At 24.6% G+C, this 17,777-nt stretch overlaps 1 protein-coding gene across 2 annotated transcripts in view; it reads left to right on the top strand.

Moving 5' to 3' along the window:
* The window catches only part of LOC141345229 (F-BAR and double SH3 domains protein 2), a 140,105-nt gene that overhangs the window by 105,913 nt on the left and 16,415 nt on the right, over positions 1 to 17,777 (top strand). For both annotated transcript variants that reach the window (XM_073850117.1, XM_073850116.1), the window contains 3 exons: positions 4,893 to 5,009; positions 6,706 to 6,810; positions 13,452 to 13,613. In XM_073850117.1, the coding sequence (XP_073706218.1) occupies positions 4,893 to 5,009; positions 6,706 to 6,810; positions 13,452 to 13,613 (384 nt within the window). The remainder of the gene's footprint in view (positions 1 to 4,892; positions 5,010 to 6,705; positions 6,811 to 13,451; positions 13,614 to 17,777) is intronic.

Here is a 17,777-nt window from a genome sequence, read left to right as displayed (position 1 = left end):
TGTTTGTTCCTTTGAAAGGTGAAGTGTGTCAATTTTATGCTGCTAGCTGCACCGAATTAAATTACAGTTAATTTTAAACACTTTTTTTTTAACTGCAACTATTTTTCCAGTTCTATATTTATGTATATTAGAGATATAACGGTATTATTAATATCATGGTATCGCGATAGCAAAACTGTCTTGATATTATCGTGGTCACATGACGATATGAAACGATAGGTCTTCTAGGCAAAACGTGTAGTTTTTAAAATATTTTTAAACTTCTTATTCTAACTTAAAAGGTCTTTAAAGTTGTGTTTTGGGCCATTATGCTTTGGCACAGTATCTGTCAAACCAACTAAAACTGAAAGCACAATATGGCTTAATCTCTTCATCAAGTCTGTTTTCGCTGCACGCTTCAAAGCAAAGCGTTCACTTCGTTCAGGCGATCAACTCGTGATCCGGTGTTTTTCGCACCTCAGAACGGCTCAGTTCACACATTAGGGAATGCAACGGCCACCAGTTGGGCTTTATTTTTGTGGCAGATGATTACAACATTTCAGCAGTTTTGTAAGCCTGTTTTCACAGAAGCTGGAGTTTTCTGTCAGCATAAAAGCTCTACTACCATTTCTGTTAAAATAAGACCTTAAAAGTGCAGTATGAATTGCTGACATCTAGTGGTTTCAATGCTAAAAAAAGGGAAATAAATTTCAAGTGTAGAAATTAGGAAAGAAGTGTTGTAATTTCCCTACTGTAGTGTAAAGCAAATTTAATATACCTATAAGATATTTATTTAGATTTATTTTGCAGTGCAATTGTTTTACAATATACCACAAATCAAAAGAGGGTTCAGTCCCCTTTAAAGTTCAGGTACAGTCAAGACTTTTTTCTGACTTAAGTTTTCTTAGTTAGGAACATGGGTTGGAGCTTTTAATTTTTAACTTTCAAAGTGCATTGCATAGAATAATTTAACTTTAAAATGTACAAAAAGTATTTGTCTTTTTTTTTTTTTTAAATGTTGCAGTAAATATCGTATCATTTGTATCGTATTTAAGATTTTGATATCGTTACATCTCCAATATATATTCTCAAGGCCAATCCCGATTATTTCAGATAAAGAATAACCAAAATTTTGAACCGATATATATATATATATATATATATATATACATATCTGGTGTAAAAATGAAAATGAATGTCAAAATTAAGTATAACAAGGGCTGTGACAGAAGCCTTCTTTAAAGTCTTTTAAATTATTTTATTGGCAAATCAGTTTTTAAAATGACCGAGAATCATAAAAATGCTGAAAATCGGCACCGATAATCGGTTGACCCCTAATTAATATCATGTATTTAATATAGGTTGGTTAATATAGTAATTTATATGTATACATTTTATATATTAATATATGTTTATATGTAGTCAAATCAGTTTTAATTGTATTTTACTTTGCACAATACATTGTTTCAAAACTGCTTTACATAAATGTATGATGTTAATATGTATAAATATGTTAATAAACATTTTTGTTAAATATATGACCGATATATATACATATATATACATGTCTGGTGTAAAAATGAAAATGAATGGCAAAATTAAGAATAACAAGGGCTCTGACAGAAGCTTTCTTTAAATGCTTTTAAATTTTTTTACTGGCAAATCAGTTTTGAAAATGACGATACGATAACCATAAAAATGCTTAATATCGGCACCGATAATTGGTTGACCCTTAGTTAATATCATGCATTTGTTAATATTAATAAATATTACTAGTCATTTATATGTATACATTTATGTTTATATATTAATATATATTTTTATGTGGAGTCAAGTCAGTTTTAATTGTATATCACTTTGTTAATATTAATAAATATGGTAACACTTTACAATAAGGTTCATTAGTTAACATTAGTTAACCATATTAGTTAACATGAACTAATAATGAACTGGACTTATACAGCATTTATTAATCTTTGTTAATGTTAATTTCAACATTTACTAATACATTATTAAAATTTTGTTAACATTAGTTAATGCAGTGTGAACTAACATGAACAAACAATGAACAACTGTATTTCCGTTAACTAACGTTAATAAAGATTAGTAAATACATTAACAGATGTATTGCTCATGGTTAGTTCATGTTAGTTAATACATTAACTAATGTTTAACTAATGAACCTTATTGTAAAGTGTTACCATAAATATTAATAGTTATTTGTTTATATGTTTATATTTAGTCAAGTCAATTGTTTGTATAACTCTTTTCACAGTATAGAAATAATAGTTACATTTATATTCCAGTTAATGTATGCATCACATTTAAATTACATGCTTCACCTTTTTTGCATCACTGAAATACTCAGTTTCTATCAGTCATGGTTTTCTGTGCCCAAATATTGACAGTTTTCTCAGATTTAGTATTGTTTTTATTTGTGATCAACAGGATAATGTTGTTACAGTCAGTTCTTTTCCACCCTGAAGGGTTTATTTGCGGTTTATATCTGACTAAAATATGGCAAGACCTCAGGGAACAAATGTTACAAAAGAAGTGTTTTGTTTGTACACTATAACACTGGATTTTGTTTGTCAAATCCTCGTGGTGTCAGCTGTTGAAAGACTCTGACACATCTTACACTCACTGAGGATTGATCGACAATCCAAACATACACACAAACACAGTATTTTCCATTATACAGACATGCAGAAAGCGTCAAAGTTGCATACATTCCATCACGCTCTCCCAGAAAGCATGTCTCAGAGTTTGAAGCAGAGACACATGGCATTGATTAGGCCTTTGTGAGCGTTTCTGATCCAGATGGAAACCCTGCAGACTGTCATGCGTTTCCCAGCAGACTCGGGCAACCCAGCGTGCCTCAAACACACACGCCACATCTGCTTAAGGTCACGCTCAGAGGAAAAACAGGAAGATGAAAAAAGGAGAGCAATGTTTGGATGCTTTTTTTTATTTTTGCCTTTCGAGAAATGCTTGTCAGCTGTGACTAGTGTTGACATCAGATTGATGTGGGAATATCGAGTGAAGACGCTTGTGTTAAAGCGCTCTGATTGAGTTTGTATTGATCAGTGCTGTCAGAGTCAAATATTCACACATGCATAGATGCAGCGTCAGCAGTACTGTCAGATCAACATACGCCAGTCATATCGCAGGACGCTGTTATTTGCATGTGTTGATTTTATAGAATTGGACAGAGTATAGTGGCTATTTCCTCTTGGAAGATGAATCTGGGACAGTTTTTTTTGCTTTTGGCTTTCTTTTTGCTTTTTAGAAAAATGCCAGTCTTTTCTGCTCACCAAGGCTGCATTTATTTGATTAAAAATACATTAAAAATAGTCCAAATGTGAAATATTACAATTTAAAATAGCAGTTTTCTATGTGAATATATTTTAAAATGTTTTTTTTTTAATTCAAAGCTGAATTTTCAGCATCATTACTTCAGTCTTCAGCGTCACATGATCATTTTCTAATATTTATCAATGTCTTTGTCACTTTTGGTCATTTTAATGCATCCTTGTTAAATAAAAGTTTTCTTTTTCTCTAAGACTTTTGTCTAAATACATATTGTTTTTTAGGTGTTTAAGCTCGGAGATAAATAGATGCATGGGACATTTTTATTTAATTTTATTACCAGTGACTGAGACATAGCTTCCTGCTTCACAGGCGCTTTAATCTCATGATCTTGTTCACAAAATTAAAAAGAAAGAAAAAAGAGAAAAAAAATAACCCTTCTTAAAGTTTTATTTTATTTTATTTTATTTTATTTTATTTTATTTTATTTTATTTTATTTTATTTTATTTATTTTATTTTATTTTATATTTTATTTTATTTTGCCAGTGACTGGGACATAGCTTACTATTTCACAAGAGGTTTAATCTCACGATCATGTCCACAAAATTAAAAAGCAAAAAAAAAAACCCTTCTTATAGTTTTGTTTTGTTTTATTTTTTTATTTATTTAAATATTTATTTTATTTATTTATTTATTTATTTATTTATTTATTTTAGACTGGGACCAAGCTTACTGTTTCACAGGAGCTTTAATCTCATGATCATGTCCATAAAATTAATAATAAAATGAACCCTTATTGTAGTTTTATTTTATTTATTTATTTTTTTATTTATTTTTTACTGTTTCAAATGAGCTTTAATCTCATGATCATGATTCATTAAAAAAATAAAATGAACCCTTGTTATAGTTTTGTTTTGTTTTATTTGATATTATTTTATTATCAGTGACTGGGACCTAGCTTACTGTTTGATAGGAGGTTTAATCTCATGATCATGTCCACAAAATTAAAAAGAAAAAAATTAACCTGTATTATAGTTTTATTTTATTTTATTTATTTATTGTTAAGTTTAGTTTAGTTTAGTTTGGTTTTGTTTATTTTAAATAATTTAATTACCTTTAACTGGGACAAAATGAAATCGACCATTCTTACCATTTATTTATTAATATAAAAAATTTTTTTGTTATTTATTTATTTTTATTTATTTTGTTTTTTTCTTTTAGTGTAAGCTAGAATTATTATGTGAAAAAGACAGACTTGAGATTTGAAATGACTTTTTAACAACCTAAATGAAATGTGAGTAAATTAGATTTTACTGTACATGCATATTAGCCTAAACTCCATTATCACTTACCATTAGTTGTTAGAAGAATCAAGCTGTTTTTTTTCCCACTAAACCTCTGCTAATCCAGGCAGGTTGGTTAATTTGAGTTGATTAGTGAATCCTCCGGAGCTTCAGGTCTGATATCAGGGATGTTGAAATGTTCTCAACACTGTTCTTCTGTGCTTTTGTGTTTTTAATTGTGAATGTAATGAGTCTGATCTCAGACCTGTGATTCCAGCAGGTGTGTGTTGCTGTGGTAACCAGTTGTGTGTGTGTTTCAGAGTCGACAGCTGGAATCGGAGACGGGAACCACAGAAGAACACAGTCTCAACAAAGAGGCGAGGAAATGGGCCACACGTGTGGCTCGCGAACACAAAAACATCATCCATTACAAACGGGTGAGAGCCGCTGACATACATAAGCACTTACACACCAAAACAACATCAGCAACACACACATACTAAAACACTTCAAATCCTCTGAAAAAAAAGTAAATAATTTAATTACAAAGGACTGAGACATAATTTATTGTTTCACAAGAGGTTGAATCTCACAATTATGTCACATAGACCATAAATCTGAACATTTGACATTTTATTTGCTTTTTCTCAATGTATTTGCTTTTTTAATTCGCTCTATTCTTAGTAATTGTGTTAGATTTTATTTACTGGATATTATTATATTAAATTCTGGATATTTTACATTTGTGGATTTGTTTTATTCTGTTAAGATGCAAATGAATAATTTAATTACCAGTGACTGGGACATATTTATTTAATTTTATATTATTTTATTATTGTATTTTTTATTGTTTAATTTAATTTTATGTGTTTTTTAATCATTTAATTACCAGTGACTATTTTATTTTGTTTTGTTTTGTTTTGTTTTGTTTTATTTTATTTTATTTTTATTTTTTATTTATTTTTTACCAGTGACTGGGACATATCTTACTATTTCACAAGAGGTTTAATCTCACGATCATGTCCACAAAATTAAAAAGGAAAAAAAGAAATTAATTAATTTAATTTTATATTATTTTATTATTGGAATTTTTATTATTTAATTTAATTTTATGTATTTTTTAATAATTTAATTAATAAATTAATTATAAATTCCATCCCCACATTATGCCGTTGAGTTTTTTTTTTTTGTTTTTTTTCAAAATTTATTTATATTTATAATTCACTTTTTCTTAGTGGTGATTATGTTTTAATTACTGTATATACAGTATCTGCAGTAAAAAAGATTGCAGTAAAATATTATACAATATTTTAAATATTATTTCATTCAAAACATTGATCACTAATAGTCCATTTTATTTTATTAAAATTTTAATAGTATTCTAGACTCAAATTCTAAACATTACATATGTAAAACATTAATGATTTATTTATTTATTTTTATTATTATTATTTGTTCATTATTTTCACATTATTCTTAGGGGTAATTGTTATTAGATTATTTATAACTGTATATACAGCATTTTTATCTACAGTAAAGCAGCAGTTTTAATTATTAATATTATATAATGCTATATATAATATATAATATTACATAATATATTGTACTGCTATAATATTATATTTAGTAATTATGAAAATAATGCCTCGATACAACAATTTTAATACAGTCAAAAAAGATTGCAGTACAAAAAAATGTTATATTTCATTAAATAATCACTGATAATAATTTTTATTTTATTTTATGAAAGTGCAATTATTATTATTATATATAATAATATTATACAATACCGTTTTGCTATAATATATTTAATAATCATGAAAGTAATGTCACAATGTTGCAAAAATTATACTAATACAGTCTTGTTTTTCTTCAAGAAAAGTTCTAATTTCTTTTTTGTTTTTTCTTTGTTTTTGATTCTGAGGTAAAATATGACCTTATCGTATCAGATTCAGGGGGAAGCCTGGTCATAATTCAGGAATTCTATTCACTCCCTTAAACGTTGTGCGTGTGTCCTGTGCGATTGTTAGATTAGTGGCAGGAAATATGGTCAGATGCTGTTTTTTTCCTTAGGTTGGTTGCTTGATGAGCTAATTGAATTGAGCTGATTATCGCTAATTTGTTTTATGGCAGGCTCTAGAGGAATGCGAGAATCTCGGGACTCCGCCCACGGAACAGAGCCGGAATGAGCTGGAATTCCGAATAGAGGAGGCCAAGGAGAACATCCGCAAAGCAGAGGTGATGTAATGACACTCATGATGTTATTCCCAGGAGCAGAAAAGGAACATTTTAGCAGGATGTCTGCATTGCTTTTTGCTCTACAGTAAAATAGCAGACCCTGGATTAATTACGCTTTTATTTTTGTCTTTTCCTCGGATAAAGCATCATATTACTTCAGAACTGTCGGAATATAGTGCAAATCATTGATGTAGAAACTATTCTCACACAGAAATTGCTAGTAAATTAAATATTACGTGAAATTACGTGAAAAGTAGTATTATCTTGTAAGTGTACTTAAACTACATCAAATTATTATTTAGTATGTAGATCACTATTTTTGGTGCTTGACAGCTGACAGCATCCATCTCTGTTTAAAATTACTTTTAATCTATTTTTATTTTAAATTAATTTGTATTTATTTTTTCAGTTTTCATTTTAATTTTGGGTTAAGTTATAAATTAGTTCTTTTAAATTTAATCAAATCATTTTTATTATTTTTAAAGTGCTTTTGACCATTTTTATTAGTTTTTTTATTAGTTTTTTTTTATTAAGCTTGTAGTTATAATTTTGTACTTTTTAATTTTAAGTGTTTTTGTCATTTTTATTAGTTTTTTATTATTTCTTTTTATTTTTAGTAAGCTTTAAAAATTTCCAGTTTTATTATTTTTTATTATTATTTTTTTTATTTTTTTTAAGGACTTCAACTTTAATTTATTTCTATCTTATTTTATTTTAAATTGGATTGTATTGTTTTTTTTTCAGTTTTCAGTTTTATTTTGGGTTAAGTTGTCATTTTGTACTTTTAATTTGAAGTGTTTTTGTCGTTTTTATAATTTTTAATTAGTATTCTTTATTTTTATTAAGTTTTATTAAATTTTTATTTTTTTATTTTTTTCAATTTTCATTTTAAATTTGGGTTAAGTTGTAATTTTGTACTTTTAATTTTAAGTGTTTTTGTCATTTTTATATTTTTTTATTAGTATTCTTTATTTTTATTAAGTTTTATTTAAAAAAATTTTTTTTTCAATTTTCATTTAAAATTTAAACTTAAAAAGTTGTAATTTTGTCCTTTTTATTTTAAGTGTTTTTGTCGTTTTTATTATAGCTTTAAAAAAATTCCCGTTTTATTTTATTTATTTATTTATTTTGATTTTTGATTTTTTAAAATTATTTCTATCTATTTTTATTTTAAAGTAGATTATTTTTTTCAGTTTTCATTTAAATTTTGGGTTAAGTTGTAATTTTGTACTTTTAATTTTAGTTTTTGTCATTTTTTTATTAGTATTTTATATTTTTATTCAGCTTTAAAATATTTTTATTTTTATTTTTAGCTTGAATTTATTTATCTGTTATAAATATTATATTTATCTATTTTTCTTTCATACTAGATTGTATTTTTTCAGTGTTCTTTTTATTTTGGTTTAAATTGTTTTTATATTTGTACTTAATTTTTATTTTTAGCTTTAATTTATTTTAATTAATTTTTTTTCGTTTTAGTAATTTAGTACTTCAACTTAAATGTATATATTTCAGTTAGTTGCCAAAGCAGCATTTCTAATTTGTCGTCTAAAAAATAATTTCCACTCTTTTTCAGTGAATGAAAATTATTTTTAATAGTTTAAGTTACCAATAATACAGTGCTGTAGAGCTGTACTTTTGCACAGAATAGTTTTGTATAGTGTGTTTATTTGAGTAGCATTTCATTTGTTTTTTATTAGAGACCAAACAAGCCAGAAGTACTTTGTAATAATGTCCCAAATGTGTCTCTGTCTTTCCGTAATGAATGCATTTCCCTTTTCCAAACGGAGATGCATTTTCTCTCTCCCTATCGATCTGTTCAGAGACAGGCTGTCAGTCTCTTTGTCTGATCAATGTGTCTTCTCCTCTAAGATGTCCTGCTGTGTCTTTCCACACGAATCCGGCAGTCCAGGCGCCCTCTGCTGGCCCTGCCTTTGACCTCTGTCATATATTATACATTAAAGGAATAGCTCATCCAAAAATGACAATTGTGTCATGGTTTAATCACCCTCACATGGCTACAAAACCATATGACTTCATTATTCCTTAAAGGGTAAATTCTGTGGATATTTTATAATGACTAAGAGATAAATGAACTGAGAAATGTGCAATATTATATATCTTCAGAGATACAATACAATAGCTAATATTTTATTTTATTTCAACTTTATTTCTATTTGTGAAAACAATTTTAATAGTTTTAGTTACCAAAAACAACTATTCTGGACAACTAGTTATTTTTGGTAACTGCTTGAATATTACAGTAAATTACAGTTTTGCCATTTTTATTTATTTCTGTATTTATTTATTCAGTTAGTTAGTTAGTTATTCATTTATTTATGCTTTAATTTAATTTTAGTTCTTCAACTTCAGCTTATTTCTATTTTAATTTTGTCAATTTTATTATTTTATTTGTATTTCAGTTTTCACTACTTCAACTTAAACTTAATTTTTTTTTCTTATTTTTATGTGTTTTTATTTGGAAAAAAAATAGTTTGTATTTTGTTCAGTTGTCATTTTAATTTTGTTATCTTTTTTTATTTCAGTTTTAATAATTTTAGTACTTCAACTTATTTTGATCTATTTTTAGTTAAATTAATAATAGTTTGTATATTTTTCAATTTTTATTTTAATTTTGGTTTAAGTTGCAGATTTGTACTTTTAAGTTTTATTGTTTTTTATTTTATTTTTTATTTTATTTTTCAGGTTTAGTAATTTTACTTGACCTTTACTTGACTTGGCTATTTTAGTACTTGACCTTAAACTTTTTTTTTAGTTTGTATTCTTTTCAGTTTTCATTTTAATTTTGGTTTAAGTTGCAAGTTTGTACTTATTTTATTGTATATATATATATATTTTCATTTTTATTTTATTTTTTAATTTTATTTTTTTAGTTTTAGTAATTTTATTACTTAAACCCATTTCTATCTATTTTTATTTTATTAGATTTATATTTTTCATTGTAATTTTGGTTTAAGTTGCAATTTTGTTTTTTATTTCAGTTTTAGTATTTCAACTTAAACCTATATCTATGTATTTTATTTTAAATTAGTATTATTATTTTTTTCAATTGTCCTTTCAATTTTGGTTTAAGTTGCAATTTTATACTTTTAATATTGATTGTTTTTATCACTATTTAAATTATTTCAGTTTTAGTAATTTTAGTATTTTAACTTATCTTGTTTAATTTTAAATTATTTTGTATTTTTCACTTTTCATTTTAGTTGAAATGTTGTACTTTGAATTTTGATTGTTTTTGTTAGTTTTAGTCCTTCAACTTATTTCTATATATTTAGTTTATTAGTTTGTATTTATGTTTTCTTTTTAATTTTGGTTTAAGTTGCAATTGTGTTTTTGTAATTTATATTATTTTTATTTTATTTTTATTTCAATTAGTTGCAATGGCATCATTTTTAATTTTTCATCAAGTTTTATCTGATACTTATATTTTTCAATGAATTAAAGTAATTTTAATAGTCTAAGTTAATAATTCAAAGGCCAACAGCAATAACAAACAACAAATGAACCATAAAACTGTGCTGTACTTCAAATCTTTGTAAATCATGCAATAACTTTGAATGTTTTTATCCCTGAAAATTCCTCTCTCCAGCATTGCTTTCAAGTTTTATGCATGCATGCATTCAAAGCTGTCATTTTATCTGGTTTGTCATCATCAACACCAAACAAATTAGTTCTTGCATGTCTTGTAACTGATAAAATCCCATCAAAATTGAATATGCATAAGTGCAAATTCCTCATTAGAAAGTCGTATGAGTTTGGAACAATATAAGCCTGAGCAAATGATGACAGAATTGACATTTTTAAATGAGACTAATTCATGACAATAATATTTAACAAAGAATTGAATTGACTAAATGTAGTTGATAAAACACCATCTTTGATTTTCCTTTTGCTGACAGCCAAATTATAGTTGTCCATTAGTTCTTACAGACCATTAAATATTTAATAACCCCATTAAGAACTAATGGACAACCAGAAACAAGACAACAAACAGAATGAGAAATGAAATACAAAGTTGTGTTTGGAAATGTTAAGCTGTTACTGTGCCAGAGGAATCTGTGTTTACTCCTCAACAAATATTAAAAGTATAATTGCGCTTTAATTATTTCCTTTGAAATTTGTGGTCTCGTCAGAATTGCACAGAAATGAACGACCGAGGGAGTCGTGCGTGATGTTTTTCTAAACCGAAACCGCTTTTGAAAGCTGTTTGTTGTCTAAATTGAAACTGATGAGTCTTCAGAAAGTTAATTTGCATGGTTGCCTGATAATGAGAAATGCTGAAGCGCATGGACAGCTGTAGGATCCTCTGAGATTAGACGCCTCACCTGTCTAATGAGCACAACTATCCCAGCCTCAGTGACAGGACACTCGCACTCCCAGCAGTTTAATATGGTTTGTTTTCCTCTGTCTGACATCAGCTTGTCTTTTAAAATTCAGCTTTTTTTGCTTTCAAATGCTACTTTCATACAGCAGTTTGAAAGTGAGTTTGATAAACCTGGACTGAACCAATGCTATTTTAGTGATATTTATAGACGGTTTCAACGGCAACAACATAAACAAACGTTACTGCGCATGCGCGCTTTAGTGGCCCAAACTTAACTTCCGGTAGACATCCAAATAGAATCAATAACAACAGCTAAGTCCTTCTAGAGTAGATTATTTTTTTAATAACAAGCGAAATATGTTGGCTGCGTAAATTAGACTGATTTATTAAAAATGCAAACTCATCCTCTGCCAGCAGGAGGTGCTTTAAGCACGAGAAACGAGGTTTCCCCGGTAATGGCTATAGACAAAGCAGCTCTTAATTTAAAAACGCTGCCTTATGCAGGATGAAATGAAAATGACATTTTCTAAAGACAGTCTTTCTTCAGAAATACAGTGATATAAAAACACCCACGCCTCGGTTTGATTTTTAAACGTGCATTACGTTTATTCAACGAAGTCTATTGGAAAATCAGTCGGTTTTTATATCGTGGCAGGTCGCCACAAATAAATAAATGTTTGGGAAACACATACCACAGCAGTCTTTTTTTACAGTCTATGACCACAGCACAATAACCTGAGACCAACTTCATTACTCATTATTAGCTGCGTTTGTAGCCCGCGACACGAACCAGACAGATAAACAAACACAGACCGGAAGTTAACTTAGGTCCAGGCGTGTGCGCCAGATGAAACCGTATTATTATGGTATTATTGATGTTTTGAATTCCAAATGTGAATTTTAGTTCTAAGATTTGATGTGTTTTTTGCCTTTTTATTAGTGCTTTATTTTATATTTTAGTTTAGTTTAGTTTTAGTAATTTTAGCATTTAAACTTATTTAATTCAGTTAATTGCCAAGACATGATTTCAGTGAAAACTTGAAAACTACAGTGTATGTTGAGTTGTTGTTTGAGAAGAACAATAAATGAGCTTTTTTATTTTGTTTTCAATGTATTTTTCCTTTTTTAGTAATTTTGTTATGCGCTTTGGTCAAATATTTTTGGTCCGTTTTAATTTTAGTTTGTCTTTATAACAATCTATCTTTATTTTAAATAAGTGTTTTTAGTTTTAGTTGTCATTATATTTCATTGTATTTCTTATTTTAAATGTTTGAATAATAAATGAATAATTTTAATTTTAGTTGTTTGTATACTAAAAGTAAGTAAGGAACAGAACAGATTTTTATCCAATGATTATTATTGTTTTTTATTTTTAATATTAGTTTAAGTCATTTCGTGATGTACTTTTGTCATTTTTATTAGTTTTTATTTTTCATTGTATTTTTACTTTTTGGTTCTTTTTCAATTAAAGAAAATTATTTTAATAATTTAATTTAATTTGCTTGAATACTAGAGTAAAAGTAAGCAGTTGTAAACAGAACAGATCTTTATTCAGTGATTTTATCAGTTTTTTATTTTTAATATTTAAGTTTTTATCGTTTTATTATGTAATTTAATGTATTTTTATTATTTTTTATATTTCTATTTAGGTTTAATTTCTATTTATTTATAAGTACTTAAACTTATTTCTGTCTATCTATATTTATTTTTAATTAGCTGTTTCATAGTATTTTCAATTTTCATTTTAATTTAGTTTTGATTGTCATTAGTTTGTTTTTAAATATTTTATTTAATAATTTAGTAATTTTCTATTTAAACATTTATATGTAGTAATTTATTTTTATTTTAGTAATTTACTACTTAAACGTAAACATATTTATCATAACATATTCAATATGTTTCTTTTTAATTTAGTTTAATAACTTAGTAATTTTCTACTTAAATATTTAAATAAATAAACAAATATCTATTTTATTTTAGTAATTTGTGTGTTATTATAACAAATTCAATAGATTTATTTTCAACTATTTCAGTTTATATTTCTATATTTCAGTTTTTGTTATATAATTTATAGTACTTAAACTTATTCCATTAGTTGCAAAGGCAGCGTTTATAGTTTTCTACTTTTATAATACTTTTTCAATTAGCACAAATGATTTTTTAGTAGTTTTATTAAAAGAAACCACACCAAACTGAACTGAATCACACTGGACAACTTCTTATTCTTTTTAATCAGCAACTGCTTGAATCCCACAGTAAATGTATGAACAGTATTCTCTATCTTTGTGTTCTTCAGACGTTAAAGCTGAAAGCAGAAGCGCGTCTGGACCTCCTGCGGCAGGTGGGTGTTTCTGTGGACACGTGGTTGAAGAGCGCCATGAACCAGGTGATGGAAGAGCTGGAGAACGAGCGCTGGGCGTCGCTGCCCACCCTCACCACCCACGATCTCTCTCTGTCGGTGAGCAAAGCACCTCTTTATCAAAGATCAAAGCCTCTGTCAAAGACTATCATGCAAATGTTCTCACTTTCATTGATCACTTTCCGACGGAAAGTTATGCAGCCGTGGTGGGATTTTGTTCTCATGCATTTGATAAGAGTCTTGCCAGCCTCTCTGACCTGCTGCTTCCTGATTCTGTCAGCGCCATTGTATTCAGACCAGCCTAAACAAACAGTTAAGCACACATGCTGTTTATGCCAAGGACACACTATAAGAGTAAAGCACATTTGATCATTTACAGTTTAATGGTTTTGGTGGACAACTTACACACTTTTATTGTTATTTCCAAACTTTTTTCTCATAAAAGAGTTTATTATTGTCAACAAATGAAATGGAGGAATATCTTGCATGTTATGTTTAATAAATATGTGTATTTCTTAACAATAAATAAACATTTATATTATGTATTTATTGTTTATAATTTGTTATATATAAACATATATATATTTTTAATATATTAATAATATTATATTTAGTATTATTAAAATGTATAAATATTTTATTATTTTTATTATATTAAAAAGAATTACATTTAAATAGTTATAATCATATTTAGAATATGTATTTGTTATATTATAAATATTTTAATTATAGTTGTAAATTACAAATGCATAAAATTGATTATAGTCAACAAATGAAATTATTTACTTATAAAATATTTATATTATATTTACAGTAGATTGTTTTAAATTATTTTATTCTTTTTATTATATTAAAAAATACATTGTAATATTTGTTTATAATTATATTTATATTTATTTGTTGTATTATAAACATTTTATTTATAGTTGTAAATTTCAAATATAAATGTATAAAATAAATTGTTACATTTAAATTAAAGAATTACACATTTATATTATATTTAATCATATTTATAATGTATTATGTTTAAAAAATATTTTATTATTTTTATTATATTAAAAAATACATTGTAATATTTGTTTATAATTATATTTATATTTATTTGTTGTATTATAAACATTTTATTTATAGTTGTAAATTTCAAATATAAATGTATAAAATAAATTGTTACATTTAAATTAAAGAATTACACATTTATATTATATTTAATCATATTTATAATGTATTATATTTAAAAATTATAAATATTGTATTGTATTTTATTGTTATATTTATATTATTATATTTAAAAACGATAAATATTTGTATTTATTTTTTTATTTAAAAATATTTTTATAATAATATTATTGTTATATTTAGATTAAGATTTATAAATATTTTGTTTTGGGTTTTTTTCATATTAAAGAAATTACATTGTCATATTTCTATATTTATAATTATATTTATAATACTTGTTTGTTTTATTATAAATATTTTAACTATATTTGTCAATTCCAAATATAAATGTATAAAATAATTTGTAAATAACAATTAAAATAATATATTTAGATTATATTTTAATTATATTTGTACTTCTTTGTAATAAATAGACATTTATATTATGTATGTATTGTTTATAATTTTTTATATTTAAAAATGTTTTTAATGTTATATTTAGAATAATTAAAATGCAAAAAAATGCATTTTAATATTTATATATTTATAATTATATTTATAATATTTATTTGTTATATTATCAACATTTTAATTATAGTTGTAAAATACAAGTGCATAAAATAAATTGTTAAATAAAAAATTAAAATGACACATTTATATTATATTTTAATTATATTTATCATGTATTGTTTAAAAATTATATTTTATCATTATATTTATAATATTATATTTCAAATGATAAATATCTGTACTTATTTATAATAAATGAATAAACATTTATATTATAAATAAATTGTTAAATAAAAAATACACCTTTTTATTATATTTTAATTATGTTTATCATGTATTTAAAAATTATTATAAATATTTGTACTGTATAATAAATAAATAGACATTTATATTATGTATTTATTATGTTCATAATCTTAATTTAGAAATGTTTTTATATTTTTATTATTTTTAATAAAAACTAATTTTATTTATTTATTTATAGTAAACAAATAAAGATGCACCTCTTCTGCAAGCACTTAACTAATCCACATCCATAAACAAAGGCACATACTATAATAGCTCCTATTTAACAAAATAATTGTTTTTTTCTATAACACTTTTTCTGGATTAATGCATCTGCTAAATTAAAAAATAGTATTAGTAGTCTCTCACACGTTTTAAAGCCTTTTTGCTCTCTTAATATTTTGCTGAATTTTACAAACTAGAAGAGCATGAGTGAAGAGCATGCTACAGGTTGACTAATCGAGGGTAAAATTTAAGTATAATGTTATATACTCAAGAGTGCTTGAGCAAAGCAAGAGAATAGCGCAGTTATGTGGTTGAGCACGAGCATGAAGTCCTGTGAGGCTAATACATGAACACAGCATAAAGCACAAGTGTAGCACGCTGTGTCAAGGTCACTGTGAAGATTGAGTGATTTTAGGTAAGACAGCAGAAATATAAATAATGTAGCTGAGTTTAGCCCACAGCGCAGACACATTGACCTCCTTCTGTGGTTTAATATTCAGCTCACAGCGCCCTGCAGCACACAGACAGACACACAGATTTACAACATAAGAAAGATAAAGACAAGGAGAGACAGCAGCAGTTAATGCACGTTTGTATTGTGTATTTATTGTTTATAATTTGTTATATTTAAAAAAAAATAATAATAATAATAATAATAATATATTTAGATTATTTAAAATGTCTAAATATAATATTTTTTAGTATTTACAAATATACATTGTAATATTTATAATATTTATTTTTTGTATTATAAATATTTTATTATAGTTGTAAATTCCAAATATAAATGTATACAATAAATTATTAAATAGAAATTAAAAATTACACATTTATATTATATTTTAATTATTTTTATGTGTTTTATAAAAGTTATATATATTTTATAGTTATATTTAGATTATTATTTATATTAAATATATATTATTCAAAATGTAAAAAAAAATATTTAATTATTAAAAATACATTGTAATATTATATTTATCATATTTGTTATATTAAAAATATTTAAATTATATTTAAAAATATAAATATACAAATGTATATTGTAATTTTATTTTATTGATCATGTATTGTTTAAAACTGATTATGATATTTTATCATATTTTATTATATTTATATTATTATATTTAAAAAATATATAAACAGACATTTAAATGATGTGTTTATTTTTATAATTTGTGATATTTAAAATGTATATATTTATAATTAAAATTATAATGTGTATTTGTTAAGATATAATTTTTTAATTATTTGTAAATTCTAAATATAAACTTATGAAATAAATTGTTAAATAAAAATTACACGTCTATTATATGTTAATTATAATTTATCATCATATGTATCGTTATATTTATATTAAAAATATAAATATTTCTACTTTTTATAATAAATAAACATTTACATTATGTATTTATTAAGTATATAATTTTGTATTTTGTATTTGTATTTTAAAATATTATAATAATATTGTTATTTAGATTATTTAAAATGTATAAATATTTTATTTTTATTTTATAAACATACATTGTATAATTTATTTATAATTATATTTATTTGTCATATTACTGCTATTTTAATTATATTTGTACATTTCAAATATATAAATATTTATTATATATTTATTACGTTTATAATTTGTTATATTTTTTAAAAGATTATTATATGGTTATATTTAGATTTAAAATGTATGAATATTTTATTTTTAGATTATTATTTAAATTTAATATTATTTAAATTTTTAAAAAATATTTAATTATTAAAAATACATTGTAATATTATTATATTTATACTATTTGTTATATTATAAATAATTAAATTATATTTAAAAATATAAATATACAAATATCAATTTTATGAAATAAATAAAAATTACAAATTACAAATTTATATTGTAGTTTTATTTTATTGATCATGAATTGTTTAAAAATGATAGATATTTTATCATATTTTATTATATTTATATTATTATATTTTAAAAAATATAAACAGACATTTAAATGTGTTTACTATGTTTATAATTTCTTATATTTAAAATGTATATATATTTATAATTAAAATTATAATGTGTATTTGTTAAGATATACATTT

This window comes from Garra rufa, chromosome 11, assembly GCF_049309525.1.
Source record: "Garra rufa chromosome 11, GarRuf1.0, whole genome shotgun sequence".
Classification (NCBI taxonomy): Eukaryota; Metazoa; Chordata; class Actinopteri; order Cypriniformes; family Cyprinidae; genus Garra; species Garra rufa.
Note: the sequence above shows the minus strand (reverse complement) of the source record. Positions and strands in the feature narration are given on the sequence as shown.